Source organism: Brassica rapa, chromosome A03 (genome assembly GCF_000309985.2).
Source record: "Brassica rapa cultivar Chiifu-401-42 chromosome A03, CAAS_Brap_v3.01, whole genome shotgun sequence".
NCBI classification, from domain to species: domain Eukaryota; kingdom Viridiplantae; phylum Streptophyta; class Magnoliopsida; order Brassicales; family Brassicaceae; genus Brassica; species Brassica rapa.
Window position 1 is genome coordinate 8,704,979 of NC_024797.2, and position 13,206 is coordinate 8,718,184.

At 34.8% G+C, this 13,206-nt stretch overlaps 2 protein-coding genes and 2 non-coding genes across 4 annotated transcripts; 2 read left to right on the forward strand and 2 right to left on the reverse strand.

Annotated features, from left to right (window-relative positions):
* Nucleotides 1-399: 399 nt before the first annotated feature.
* Nucleotides 400-4,835, forward strand: LOC103857580 (putative peroxisomal acyl-coenzyme A oxidase 1.2). The gene is made up of 11 exons (XM_009134789.3): nucleotides 400-1,099; nucleotides 1,198-1,368; nucleotides 1,466-1,675; nucleotides 1,753-1,840; nucleotides 1,914-2,076; nucleotides 2,178-2,376; nucleotides 2,634-2,831; nucleotides 2,920-3,051; nucleotides 3,146-3,266; nucleotides 3,342-3,522; nucleotides 3,695-4,835. The coding sequence occupies exons 1-11, from the start codon at nucleotides 962-964 to the stop codon at nucleotides 4,086-4,088; spliced, it is 1,995 nt and encodes a 664-aa protein (XP_009133037.1). The 5' UTR covers nucleotides 400-961; the 3' UTR covers nucleotides 4,089-4,835.
* A 3,271-nt stretch (nucleotides 4,836-8,106) lies between these two features.
* LOC103857581 (ethylene-responsive transcription factor ERF038) lies at nucleotides 8,107-13,014 on the forward strand. Its single transcript, XM_009134791.3, has 2 exons — nucleotides 8,107-10,509; nucleotides 10,574-13,014. Exon 1 carries the CDS (start codon nucleotides 8,519-8,521, stop codon nucleotides 9,128-9,130), a length of 612 nt encoding a protein of 203 aa, XP_009133039.1. The 5' UTR covers nucleotides 8,107-8,518; the 3' UTR covers nucleotides 9,131-10,509; nucleotides 10,574-13,014.
* On the reverse strand, nucleotides 12,905-12,984 carry LOC117133203. The gene has a single exon (XR_004457038.1). It is a non-coding gene; the product is annotated as a small nucleolar RNA Z221/R21b (small nucleolar RNA).
* A 40-nt stretch (nucleotides 13,015-13,054) lies between the features above and the next one.
* LOC117133106 lies at nucleotides 13,055-13,142 on the reverse strand. The gene has a single exon (XR_004456947.1). It is a non-coding gene; the product is annotated as a small nucleolar RNA SNORD96 family (small nucleolar RNA).
* Nucleotides 13,143-13,206: the final 64 nt, after the last annotated feature.

A 13,206-nucleotide genomic window follows, 5' to 3' on the forward strand; every position in this document is an offset into this window, starting at 1 on the left:
GATTGAGTGTTTTCAGGAGTTTTGCTAAACTGACAGCTTTTCACCTGATGTAATGGATTAGCTGAAAGTCAATTGTGTGATGACATGTGTCGTTGCGGTTTATGGTAAAGGAGTCATGCGTCGCACAAGGCCGGATTACGTTAAGGATTATCTCTTCCTTAATTGTTCTTCAATTTAGGCCTACTTTAATTATCAAACAAATATTCTTGGAAAATAAAACAAAGACTAGGTTGACAACAAAAAGAAAGACGTTCGCTGGCCAGAAGCAAAAAGAATATTGACAATATGTCTAGTAAACCAAAAGTTATACAAATGAGTTTCAATAGTAATATTCATTAATTTAATAATCAACCAATGAAATCAGTAATGCTTAAAAAGGTCCAAAAATAAACTATGAAGTCTGTACGCAGACAAAAATATTATATAGGTCCAAATTTAACAATATTTAGATTGTATTTTATTATTAGAAAAAATCTTATAAACCGTGTTTAGCATGGGTGGTAGTTTCGTTTTTAATTCAGAACATTACAAATGACCAATACATGAAAGCTTATCGATGTACAGCTGTACCCTTACTAGTTCCCATGGATTTCTTTTTCTATCATCACATTTTAAAAATCTGTTAGTGTTTTTCTCAAACAAAAATTAAAATGTTCTTTTCTCTTAACTATTTTCAGGAGTTATAAAAATATTTTTGATCTATTTTCTGAGTTTGAACGTCAAGAGGAAATCGGATCAAAATGACAAATATATGAACTTTCTTTAAACATTTTATTTTCTTCTTAATTACATATGTTTCTGTCTTATCCTAAAAATAATCAAAGAAACAATCCTGTGTTTCTGGTATGTAACAGATAGTGCTATTAAAAAGCCGCAAGTGAAGCTTTTAATTCTCTTATTACATGGCTTCTCTCTGAACTCTGGTTCTTTCTCCACAGTCTGAATCTAACAGCAGCGAAAAATGGAGGGGGATGATCACCTTGCCCATGAAAGAAACAAAGCAGAGTTCGATGTCAACGAGATGAAGATCGTCTGGGCCGGTTCTCACCACGCTTTCGAGGTTTCAAACCGGATGTCCCGCCTCGTTGCCAGTGATCCGGTTAGTGTCTCCTCGTTCATACATCATGTGTGTGTGTGTGTGTGTCCCGGTGAAACTCAGATGTGAATCTTGCAGCTTTTGTCTTGTTGACATGTTAGGTCTTTGACAAAAGCAATAGAGCTGTAATGACGAGGAAAGAGTTGTTCAAGAACACGTTGAGAAAAAGCGCTCATGCTTGGAAGTTGATCAACGAGCTTTGTCTCTCTGATGAGGAGTCAACCATATTTAAATATTTCATGGATCAACCTGGCTTCTTGGATCTTCATTGGGTAAAAAACACACACACAAAGACTCCAGTTTCTTTGTTTGTTTGAATGCTCAAGAGTTTTTGAGTTTGGTTGATTGTTAAAATGAGTGTGTGGCCAGAGAATGTTTGTGCCTGCAATCAAAGGACAAGGGACAGAGGAACAGAAACAAAAGTGGTTGCCGCTTGCCAACAAGATGCAGATAATTGGTTGTTATGCTCAAACTGAGCTTGGTCATGGCTCTAACGTTCAAGGCCTTGAGACAACCGCTACTTTTGATCCTCAGACAGATCAATTTATCCTTCACAGTCCAACTCAAACATCATCCAAAGTGAGTAAAACAAGAAGAAGACAAAAAAAAAAAAAATCTTTCAGTTGTGTTTTAACTTTGTTTTGTGTTTGAAATAGTGGTGGCCTGGTGGTTTGGGAAAGGTTTCTACTCATGCTGTGGTTTATGCTCGTCTTATAACCAATGGCAAAGACCACGGTGTCCATGGTAAGCACCATAAAGAGTTTCTTATTTCGTTTATTTTTTATTCTATTTGCTAAATATTTCCTCTTTTATTCAGGATTCATCGTGCAACTGCGTAATTTGGATGATCATTCTCCTCTTCCTGGAATAACCATTGGTGATATTGGGGTGAAGTTTGGAAACGGAGCATATAACTCGATGGACAATGGTTTTCTTATGTTTGATAAGTTTCGTATTCCTAGAGATCAAATGCTCATGAGGTCCTCTCTATTTCTCCCTGTGTGAATAAGCATTTCACTATATAGTTCATATCTCTATAATGAAACTGATTCATGTTTCTGCATTTTTTGTCTTCTCTCAGGCTGTCAAAGGTTACAAGAGAGGGAAAATATGTACCATCAGATGTTCCAAGGCAACTGATGTATGGTACTATGGTGTCTGTGAGACAGACTATTGTGTCAAATGCTTCCATTGCGATGGCGAGAGCAGTTTGCATAGCTACAAGGTACAGTGCAGTGAGAAGGCAGTTTGGCTCACAGAATGGTGGAATTGAGACACAGGTACTCTACTCTCTGTAGATAACTATTACGATAAAGTTGTTTACCATGATTGAAGATGTTCACGGTTCTTAAAATCAGGGTCTCTCTAACATTTTGAGAGGTATAAATAATTTAGTAAGAGCTTTAATAAAAAAAGTTTATTTAATAAAGTTTAAAAGTCTAAATTTTTGGGGGTAATAGGCTGATATTTTTCGCTTGCTTATGTTCAGGACCGGCCCTAATAAAAGTCACTTGTTGATGATGTTATATGTGGGCAGGTGATTGATTATAAAACTCAGCAGAACCGGCTGTTTCCTCTGCTGGCATCTGCATATGCATTTCGGTTTGTAGGAGAGTGGTTGAAATGGTTGTACACTGATGTAACACAAAGACTAGAGGCTAGTGATTTTGCAACGTTGCCTGAAGCTCATGCATGCACTGCAGGATTAAAGTCTATGACTACCTCAGCAACCTCTGTACGCTTTTGACTTTTTTGACTCTTTTCACTTATTAAAAAGAAGTTAAAAATCATCTTCGAAAATGATGTTTTTTTCATGGTTGCAGGATGGTATTGAAGAATGTCGCAAGCTATGTGGTGGACATGGCTACTTGTGGTGCAGTGGCCTTCCTGAGCTGTTTGCTGTTTATGTTCCTGCTTGCACTTATGAGGGAGACAATGTTGTGTTGCAATTACAGGTTTACTTATGTTTTTGTTCTCATTTTATAGAATAATAATCTATAGAGCCATTTTAAATAGATTTGATTGTATTAAAATTTGTTATGCTTACAGGTTGCTAGATTTTTGATGAAGACAGTTGCACAGTTGAGTTCTGGAAAGGCTCCTGCTGGAACAACTGCATATATGGGCAGAGCAAAACATCTTTTGCATTGCCATTCAAGCATTAGAAAGGGTGAGTTTGGGGGAATTTACCATAAATTTATCATCCTTTCTTGATTTGTCTAAAGTATCTTGGTTGAGCATGCAGCTGAGGATTGGTTAAACCCTGCTATGGTGTTGGAAGCTTTTGAAGCAAGGGCTTTGAGAATGGCTGTTTCTTGTGCTAATAATCTAAAAAAGTTTGAGAATCAAGAACAAGGATTCTCTGAACTATTGGCTGATCTTGTTGAGGCTGGTATTGCACATTGCCAGCTGATTGTTGTGTCCAAGTAAGTACTAAGCTTCTTCGTCCCGTGGCTGAAAACATCACCGTGAAAATTGAGAGGGACCATAGTTCGAACCTTCCCATTATGATTTCAATCAATGTAGATGCCTTGAATGACAAGAAAGCCTACTTCCCCTGGTAAATAAAAAGTGAAACCCTAACTAGTTAAATTTCAGGTTTATAGCCAAACTAGAGGGAGATATCAAAGGAAAAGGAGTGAAGAACCAGCTAAAGAATCTATGCTACATCTATGCACTCCATCTCATTCACAAACACCTTGGAGATTTTCTAAGCACTAACACCATCACTCCTGAACAAGCCTCACTCGCCAACAACCAGCTTCGGTCACTCTACTCTCAGCTTCGACCAAACGCAGTCGCTCTCGTGGACGCATTTGACTACACGGACCACTATCTTGGCTCTGTGCTGGGCCGCTATGATGGAAACGTTTACCCAAAGCTGTTTGAGGAAGCATTGAAAGATCCACTCAATGACTCGGTGGTCCCTGATGGCTACCATGAATACATCCGACCGTTCATTAAGCAGCACCTCCGCTCAGCTAGACTCTAACTCCTGAGCCATGAGGTCATTTTGAAGTTTGACAAGCTCTTTTTTTTTTTTTGCGGCTGAAAGGGTGACAGCATTATTTTGGTTATTTCATATTTTATTAAATGTAAAATAAAGAAGTACCTTAAGTTATCTGAGGACTATATTAATATCTTAAAAGTTTGCGTAAGATATGAAAATTAAATCTTCATTTTTATCTATGAAGAAATAAAATTTATACACTTAACAAAAGTGCAAAAAAATGGAGAATGCTTGTAAAAGTGAAGTATTTATATTTTTGTAAGAAATTAATCATTTTTTATATAACCGAAGGATTCAATTACCAGAGTGCAGATTATAATATCTCAAGCATGTGGGCAACCATAAGATTGATCGCAATGGGGTGACATAAATCTCTCTTTAATGTATAGGGTCAGCATTTTACACATCGAACTACCATGAATGGGTTCTTTATGGTCCTTGAAATTAATAAACGGAATTTTCTTCTTCTGTTGATTTTTTTTTTTTTGTTAAGTATGTGAATTTCATTAACTTAATAATGAGGCATAGAGATACAATGGACTTCGACTGATCTAATCCTATTGAATCTAAGTCGCTAAGTCAACAAGACAAAGCAATGGAACCATAGCAAGCCACAAAAAAAGTAAAAAGACTCACTAAGACTAAGAAGGCTCAGTCACAACCATGAGGCTGCGAGAAAGCTTAGCTAGTTTAATAGATCCTAAGACAACCATTTAGCTAACAGGAGACCAGAGAGAAGATCTTGAAGTCGGCACCTGCATCAAGATCACTCGGGTCAGAAGAGAATCTCAACCGGAGAACAGTCCGAGGGGCCGCAGACTATCCCGAAGGCGACATCAAAAGAAGGACAGGCGAAGCAGGATTGGCAAGCCCTGGTCCGGCCATCGCAAGCAAATGAAGTCCACTCCAGACGTTGCTATCTCAAGAAACTGCTACGCCATACTCTGAGAATCCTAGCCGATGTAGAGAAACCGGTATATGAAGCTAAGGTGAGTACTTGCAGGTGGAAGCAGAGGTTTAAACGGCTGGACTCTGGTCCCACCACACAAGCAGAGCACGAGGGATTCCGGCCACAGAACACCAAGAGAGGCAGAGGACAACGACCAGCTTCCTTCTGAAGCTTGAAGAACAGAGGAACAAGAGCTCCTTACAGCAGGCGAAACAGGAGGAGAGACCCATCATAGGAAGTCAGACGAGCAGAGTAACGGCACGAAACTCCAATCCAACCCAATCCCAAACAGATCGAAACCAAAAGAAACACCAGGTGGTTGTCGAGGAACCATTACCGAAAAAGAAGTCCCCGACGGTGAGCCTCGAACCGTCTTTTCAACTTGGAACAAGAGGGGGAAGTTCTTACCAAAGCATCGCAAGCGGAGACAGGGGAGAGACAGTGGAGGCAGTATACTGACCAGAACGGCGAAGGCAGCGACGCAAGGCCACTCCGGCGAACCCTCCAGGAGAGATCTGACCCAGATCTACTCCAGGTGAAACCCTAGATCTACCAGCTTGACGACGCCTCCAGCTCAGATCCGGCTCACCACGACATCGCCATCTCTCCAGGGAAGCTGAGAACACCCACAGCCACCGGTTTGAATCGCCTGGTCCGGCCGCAACCCGGCGATAAACAGAGGAAATGAAGCAAGGAGGAAGTGGAAGAGACCGAAGCATGAGAGGGCAGAGGCTAGGAAACGGTGACGAAACGGGGTGGCGACCGACGGGTAGAGACCCTCCGTCGGCCACCGGAACGAGAGGCAAGAGGAGATGTCGAAGCGGAGAGTTGGTGGGGAGAGAAGATGGAGAGAAAAGACTCTCTCACCTCTCTCTAACTTTTCTTCTTTTCAACTTCTTCCTCTTCTTCTGTTGATACATGCATCTATAAGGAATTGTTAGTTGGATTAAGAATAGTCTTATTTGTATGCGTTCTTCATATGAATTTACGCGAATCCCAAATGAAAAAGAATACAACAACACAAAACAAGGAGGAATTTGAATCTAAATAATCAAATTTCTCGAAGTTATAAGGAACAACATCTCTTGATACATTAACAAATAAAAATGAAAACCTTGAAACGTAATCAATGGCTAACATTGGTATAATCAGAATGGCAATGTTATGTATTACATGATATAACCATACTCGATCCTTTCTATTTTCTTCTCCGGATCCAACACTCCACATACAGTCTCATACATGATTTTATAACGTCCATTACTTTAGGCATGATGAATTCCTTTTAGGCATATATTTTAAAACATGTTTAGTTTTTTTTTTTTTTTTGATAAACCCTTTAGGCTGATCCGGTCGGCCCCAAGAAAAACAAACATGTATAGTTTTACTCGTATAGCGTTTTATATGGTGCCATTTGTCTTTGTTCTCTATATATTATATTTTCTGTCTCATAAGTGTTGTTTAAAATTTTCTAATACATAAATTAAAAATTATTCGATTTTCTATTTTATTCAGATTTAATATATTATTTTGTTAATTAATGAGTTATAACTAAATGTAAAACTTAAAAAATTATTTAATAAATGTATTAAAACAACTAAGATGTTATTTAATATATATATATATATATATACATATTAAAAACATAAAACAACATTTGTAATTTCTAATGAAACAAATTTTAAAGGTTACAGAGTAGTTTTTCTCCAGTCCATTAAGTTCCCAAGCGATTTTTAATTATCAATGGATCTGATAACAGAATTCGGTGGTAAATATTTTGGTTACATATAGTTTTATTCCATATACAATTTGTTGGTTGTGATATTGTAATTAACAAGTTGTTGTCTTTTATCTAGATCATCCAACATTGAAAACAAACAAACAAATATGCACTCGTATTCATTTCATTAAAGAAAATGTTAGTTGGTTGGTACTTGGTAGTGAAAGTAGTTACGGCGACACCCTAATTAAAATTACTTTTGACAGCGCCTATTGATCTTGTTTAACCCAAGAGTCCAAAGACGTAAACAAAGCTTGACTTGACTCTTTCGATATATGCATATACATAGGTACATGCATAGACATGTGACATCTACATATGCATGTACGTACGAGTTTCATGTACGTATACATGCATAGCACGGGACGACGCAGAACTATTTAATTCGGCTACAATTTTTAATTTCATGAATTTACAGATTGAAAATGAAAAAATCACCATTGAAAGGGAAATTTGCGATGTCAAGGCCAACAGTAATGTATAGCATCTAGATGGGTTTTTGCCTGATTGAATAAAAAGAATAAGAAAATAAGGTGAGAGCCAAAAAAATCGAGACTTTACCCAACTGATGAAAAACTCATCACTCAGCTGTCACTTGCTTATTGGTTATCATATTAAATTATTTTTGGAGAGAGTTCAGTTTAATTATGCCGATGAAGGTGTCATAAAACTACCTCCATTGGAGTTCTTTAATTAGAATCCCACCATTAAAAATAAAATAAGAAAATAAAAAAGAGAGTAAAGAAAGGTTCTAAAACAAATGTTTTTAAAACCATTTCTAAACTTTAAACTTCCACATGTCTTGTATTTAGCATTTTAGAATTAAAAAAAATAGAAAATTTAGTTATTTAATTAAAATTTTTATTTTTTTATTTTTTTAGAATCCCACTTAATTTCTAATGGTTGGAAATGCTCTAAATGCATTGTTTAAAATAGCATGTTTAGGTGCTCAATAAATGGCAAACGCCAAGCTGTGAGGAGTAAGTTCTTAAATAGAATCACATTTGACCCCAAGAAAAAAAAGAAAATAGAATCACCAAAAAATGAAGGCCAAATCCATCCTAAATAAATTATCATTCTAACTTCTGAATTCTGATACTAGGAGTTATCCTTAGTTTGTATCATATACTACTATAGTGTGATTTAACATACCACCATACCATCTCTTATCATATTTGTTGTCTATTACCATCATCTCTTAATTAATTGCCTTTTTGAAATGCACTGCTATTTGTATTGTTATCTCTTTTAGTTTTGTGGCTAAAAATGTTTATCAATCAAACTTCTAGGAACGGATTATAAATAAATAGTAATTATTCTAGCATTTTTTATTCTTTCTTTTGCTCATAGCCTCATATATAATGGTTCCAAACATATTAATGTTATATGAGTTCCATTGTATCTACATATATATAGAGAGAAAGAGTGTTTTTTCATTTGTATAGATTGAAATCCAAATGTGTATTGAATACGTATACATGCATTTTAGGTATAGCCTACAAAAAGAAACTCTGATTTCTAATTTGGATGTATATAATAACCAACTACATCCACCTATTCTTTTTTGTAACCACATCCACCTATTCTTCTCAGACTCTTTTCTACTCACACTAAATCAAAAACACAAAATATATTTCCCTCTCTAAACATCTTCCCACCAAAGTAGCCCTTTCGTAACATTTGATGGATCACTCATCTTCTTCGGAATCACATCTTGATGACTACAGGAGAAGGCCTCAGGCCAAGGCCACAGCGAGAGCAGTGAATAATAATAAAAATATCAAGAAGAAAAGAGTCAAAGAAGATCTTGATGATGATGAAAAGATTAATGTTTCAAAGCATCAAAGTTTTAGAGGGGTGAGAATGAGGCAATGGGGAAAATGGGTCTCGGAGATCAGAGAGCCAAAGAAGAAATCTAGAATCTGGCTTGGTACCTTCCCCACGGCGGAGATGGCTGCTCGTGCTCACGACGTGGCGGCTTTAGCCATAAAAGGTGACTCTGCTCATCTCAACTTCCCGGAGCTAGCCTACCACCTCCCTAGACCGGCTAGTGCCCACCCTAAAGACATCCAAGCAGCCGCAGCGGAGGCTGCAGCTTCAGTAGTCATTGATATGGACATAGAGACGTCGTCACCTTCTACCGGAGCCACGGAACTGTCGCCTCCTGCTGTGGCCTCAACAGCCGATGACGCGTTCTCCGACCTTCCGGACCTCTTCCTCGACGTGAACCACAAAAACGATGGCTTTTGGGAGTCCTTCCCTTACGAGGAACCCTTCTTCTCGGGAAGTTACTAGAAAACAAAGACGGTGTGGTCTTTGTTTCGTTTTTTTTTTGTCATGTGAAACTTTTTGAGGTGAAAAATCACCTGTTGATTCAAATAGTATAATTATTTGTTTTTTTTTTCTCTTTTTATTTCTTTTTTTGTAAAACTTTTACGTGGGTAAATGCATGTGTGATATGTAAGTTTTTTTTTTGCTTAAAGATATGTAAGCTATAAATGTTATTTGTTTTGTAACAAAGTCCCATTCTTGTGTGTAGGCCTGTTGTTTCTTACAACTGTTTATTTCCCCTAAAGTTTTTCAGATGTACATTTCTGACCACTAAATTTACTTTTAAGTCTGACACTGCTTTTTTCCTCCAATATAAAAGCTGGCATATGAAAAGAAATCAAGATATTTTTGTCTGTGACATTGATGTGTCTATCTAATCAAAGAGAAATAAGTTTGCATTTCAATTCATAGCGAATAAACTCGAACAGTAATAAGGGCATTTTAATTATATTTTATATTTCCAATTTATTTTGAAATAAAAAATTTTCAACCCTATTTTATTTTCCAAACCAAAATAGAATAGAGTATCACTTAATTCTATTTTAAAATGTATATTTAAAGAAAAAATAGAATACTACATTAAAATGCTTTAATTGACTATTTGATAGAAAGTAGCACCCAAATAGTACAATAAAATGAGAAAAATGAGGTAAAATAGCACTAGGGACAAATTTTGTTATTTTTTCTATTGAATTTCTTTATTTAATCTTTCTGTCATTCTCCAGTTTTTCATTTTTGGCAAAATTCTGTCATTTTCCAGTTTCCAAATTGATTCGCTATCTCCTCTTTGCTGTGAGATTTTGGCCCTTATAAAGTTTTCTTTTTGAACATTAAGTCTATAAAGTTGGGAAAAAAATGACCCATTGGACCATTTGTTTTAATACGTGTGATGTCTCTAATGTCCTTTTTGTTGAAACTAATTTTCATTGGAAAACTACATTTTGTCTCTATTTTTAATGCTAATTTATTATGGTATTATAATTATAAAAAATTAAACAGACGATTCGACAACCGATAATACTATTTGTTTTATGAAGATCTACGTCTAATTACATCACATGAACCGTCGATCCACGACTTACCGGTTTTACTTGCACCATGTTGAAATCCATTGTAAGATTTTCTTCCGTAATTATTTTTTCCGGGAATTAAAACTTGGATCTCCATATTTTGTCTTTAAACCTTAACAACTAGGCTACGGTGCGTCCACACATTTTGTCTCTATCAGGTCTCTATATTTACATATTCGATAATTATGAGTATTATTTTCGTCATTTAGAATAACGGTCGACAGTGACTATAATCATATTGAAAATATGAAAACTATCTTCTGAATTAACTAGGTGATGGTAAATTAGTCTAATTATTTTGAATCTGGGCTTGTATCTATGTTGATCAATTAACTAGGTGATGGTAAATTAGTCTAATTATTTTGAATCTGGGCTTGTATCTATGTTGATCCTAAATTTGATTCATGCCTGAAACTAAATTATCAGGACAGTCTAGATTTGAGTTTAAATCAAAGTGGTTAACATTTTGGACCGTAACAAACTATCAGTAAATTCGCTGACATTAGTCCAAAGGTATTTCAAACCTGAGCCATGTAGTACTATTTCGGATTAATTACTATATAAAAATTAAATATATTTCTTTGAAACCGATTTGATCAGCCGATAAAACAAATAAAAATGATTAAAAAAAATTAATAATCATTATGCATTGTGAACAATGAATTGTTTGTTTATGCCTCTTTTAAGAAAAAATAAAATAAAAAGTTATACAAATTAAGGTTTTACGTTTGAATTTACATGTATAATCTTCCTAAATATTTTACTCTAAGGCCCCAACTGAGATGTGAATGTCATATATATATATATATATAATTGTATATATACATATATGACAGACTATAATAGATTGCTGTCGAAATCAATCAATTTTTAATCAAAAAGTTGGTGCTGGAAATACAGACAAAAATACCGCTGAAATATTTATGATTTATCTATTGTAGAACCAAGCAATAAACACAAACAAATTATCGAATTATTGTAAAGTTTATTTTTTTTATTAAAAAGTTAATGTACAAACATATCTCTGCGCAAAGAGCAACTAATAAAAGTACCCCATGACAAGAATGTTTGTTTGATACATTTATACTCCTCCATTCTTTAAAAAAATTGTTTCAAAAATATGTATGTTTGAAATTTTATAACAATTTTTATAAAGTAAACCTTTTAAAAAAATAACTGTATATTTTAAAATACTATTGATTTAGAATTATGTGAAATAGGTAAATACAAAAAAATATACATTTATTAGCAACACTTATTATATTTTCTTAATATGTTATCTTTTAAGAACGGAGAGAGTGTATTATAAAAAAAATAACAAATTTAAGTTACAAATTTGGTTATATATACACATACTATGACGTCAAAATAAGATATCAAGCGAAGGTATCACAAAACAGAACTTTTCATAACCTGTCTAAACCCCAATTGCTTACCTATATTTTTCTTATTGATTTAAATTTTTTTTAGTTTAATGATATTTTAATTTGAAATCATTAAATTAAAATTAAATGATATTCAAATTGAGTCTCCATATGATCTAATACATGATGGATACGTAAACAGGCTAACAATAATGTTCGTCTCTCAACAAAATGAAAATTCAATGTTAATGCAAGGCCCCATTAGCGACATCAAAATAAGTAAATAAGGCCCATCATAGTTTTAAAAGCCAATTTGCCTACAAAAAAATGGGGCTCAGGTGAACAATTTTATAAAATAATATGTCAAAATACAATTTTACAGAAACATTGGGGATGAAAACAAAAAGTAGAATGGACTTGGGATTCAAACAAGGGTCAAAACGTTAAAGCGAGCTAAGCCGGGAAAAGGGGAATAATAACCCCTAAAACTTTCCGGCGAGAGATGAAAAGAACTTCAAACATGTGAACATACGAGATACTATCACGAGATGGTATATAATCAGATTTTACTCCAACTTGAACTTGCTGCGGGAAATTAGCCCTTATTGAACTTGAACCACTGTTTGTTGTCTAGATATAAAACCACAAAGGATACATAACATGTCTTCCAACGGCTCTATCTCGAACCTTTACATTTCGTTTGTTTTTGATTAAAAAATACTTTATCTGATCATAGGCTCTGTTGGAGCAAAATCGTCAATCCTTATTATAAGGTTGCCTAAAATTAGAGTATTTTTTATTACATAATCAAGCAATCTACAAAGTGCCGACAAATCAGGCATTCAAATTGAAGGATATGTTATTATTAAAAACTCACAATGTTACAAATAAGATAAATAAGCATTAAACCGATCGGTCTTGCAATGACGAATGATGATGACAAACCAACAAACCACAGAGAAATTTGGACTCGATTCAACAACCAGCATTGCCTAATAAAGCACAAAGACAAAAGATTGCAACACTATACAATCAATCCGAAAGATACAATTCAACTCTTATCAAAAACGTAGATTGAAACAATAACAAAACATAAACAAAAATAACTAAAACAGAATTAATAAAAGGGTAATAACTAATAACCATCAGGAACCAAAAGTTATCATCAAAAAAAATATACAGTCCGCATCAAGGTCAAATCATTAATAATGACCGTCATTTGGTTATTATTAAACCTTTTTTTTTACAAAAATTATTATTAAACCTTTCTCTATACAAAATTCAAATAAAATTTCTAAAAAAAAAGGCTCAGATAAAATATGGGTAGAGATAGTTATCAGCACAAAATCAGAGTGGTGCATGACATTCTCAATCATCACTGCCTCTATAGTCTCTAACAAAACAAAACACTAATTGTCTAACTAACTTAAACACTAATGTAATAAGAAACAATAAAGCCTCAGAATTGCAGAAGTATCATCAAATAAACAATCAGTCCCGAAAGATGGTGTTCTTTTTATAATCTGATCTCCTCATTGGCTCTAAACCCTAATTCAAATTTCAAGAATAAAAAATAAATATAGATCTCATGGCCGGCCCAAACGGT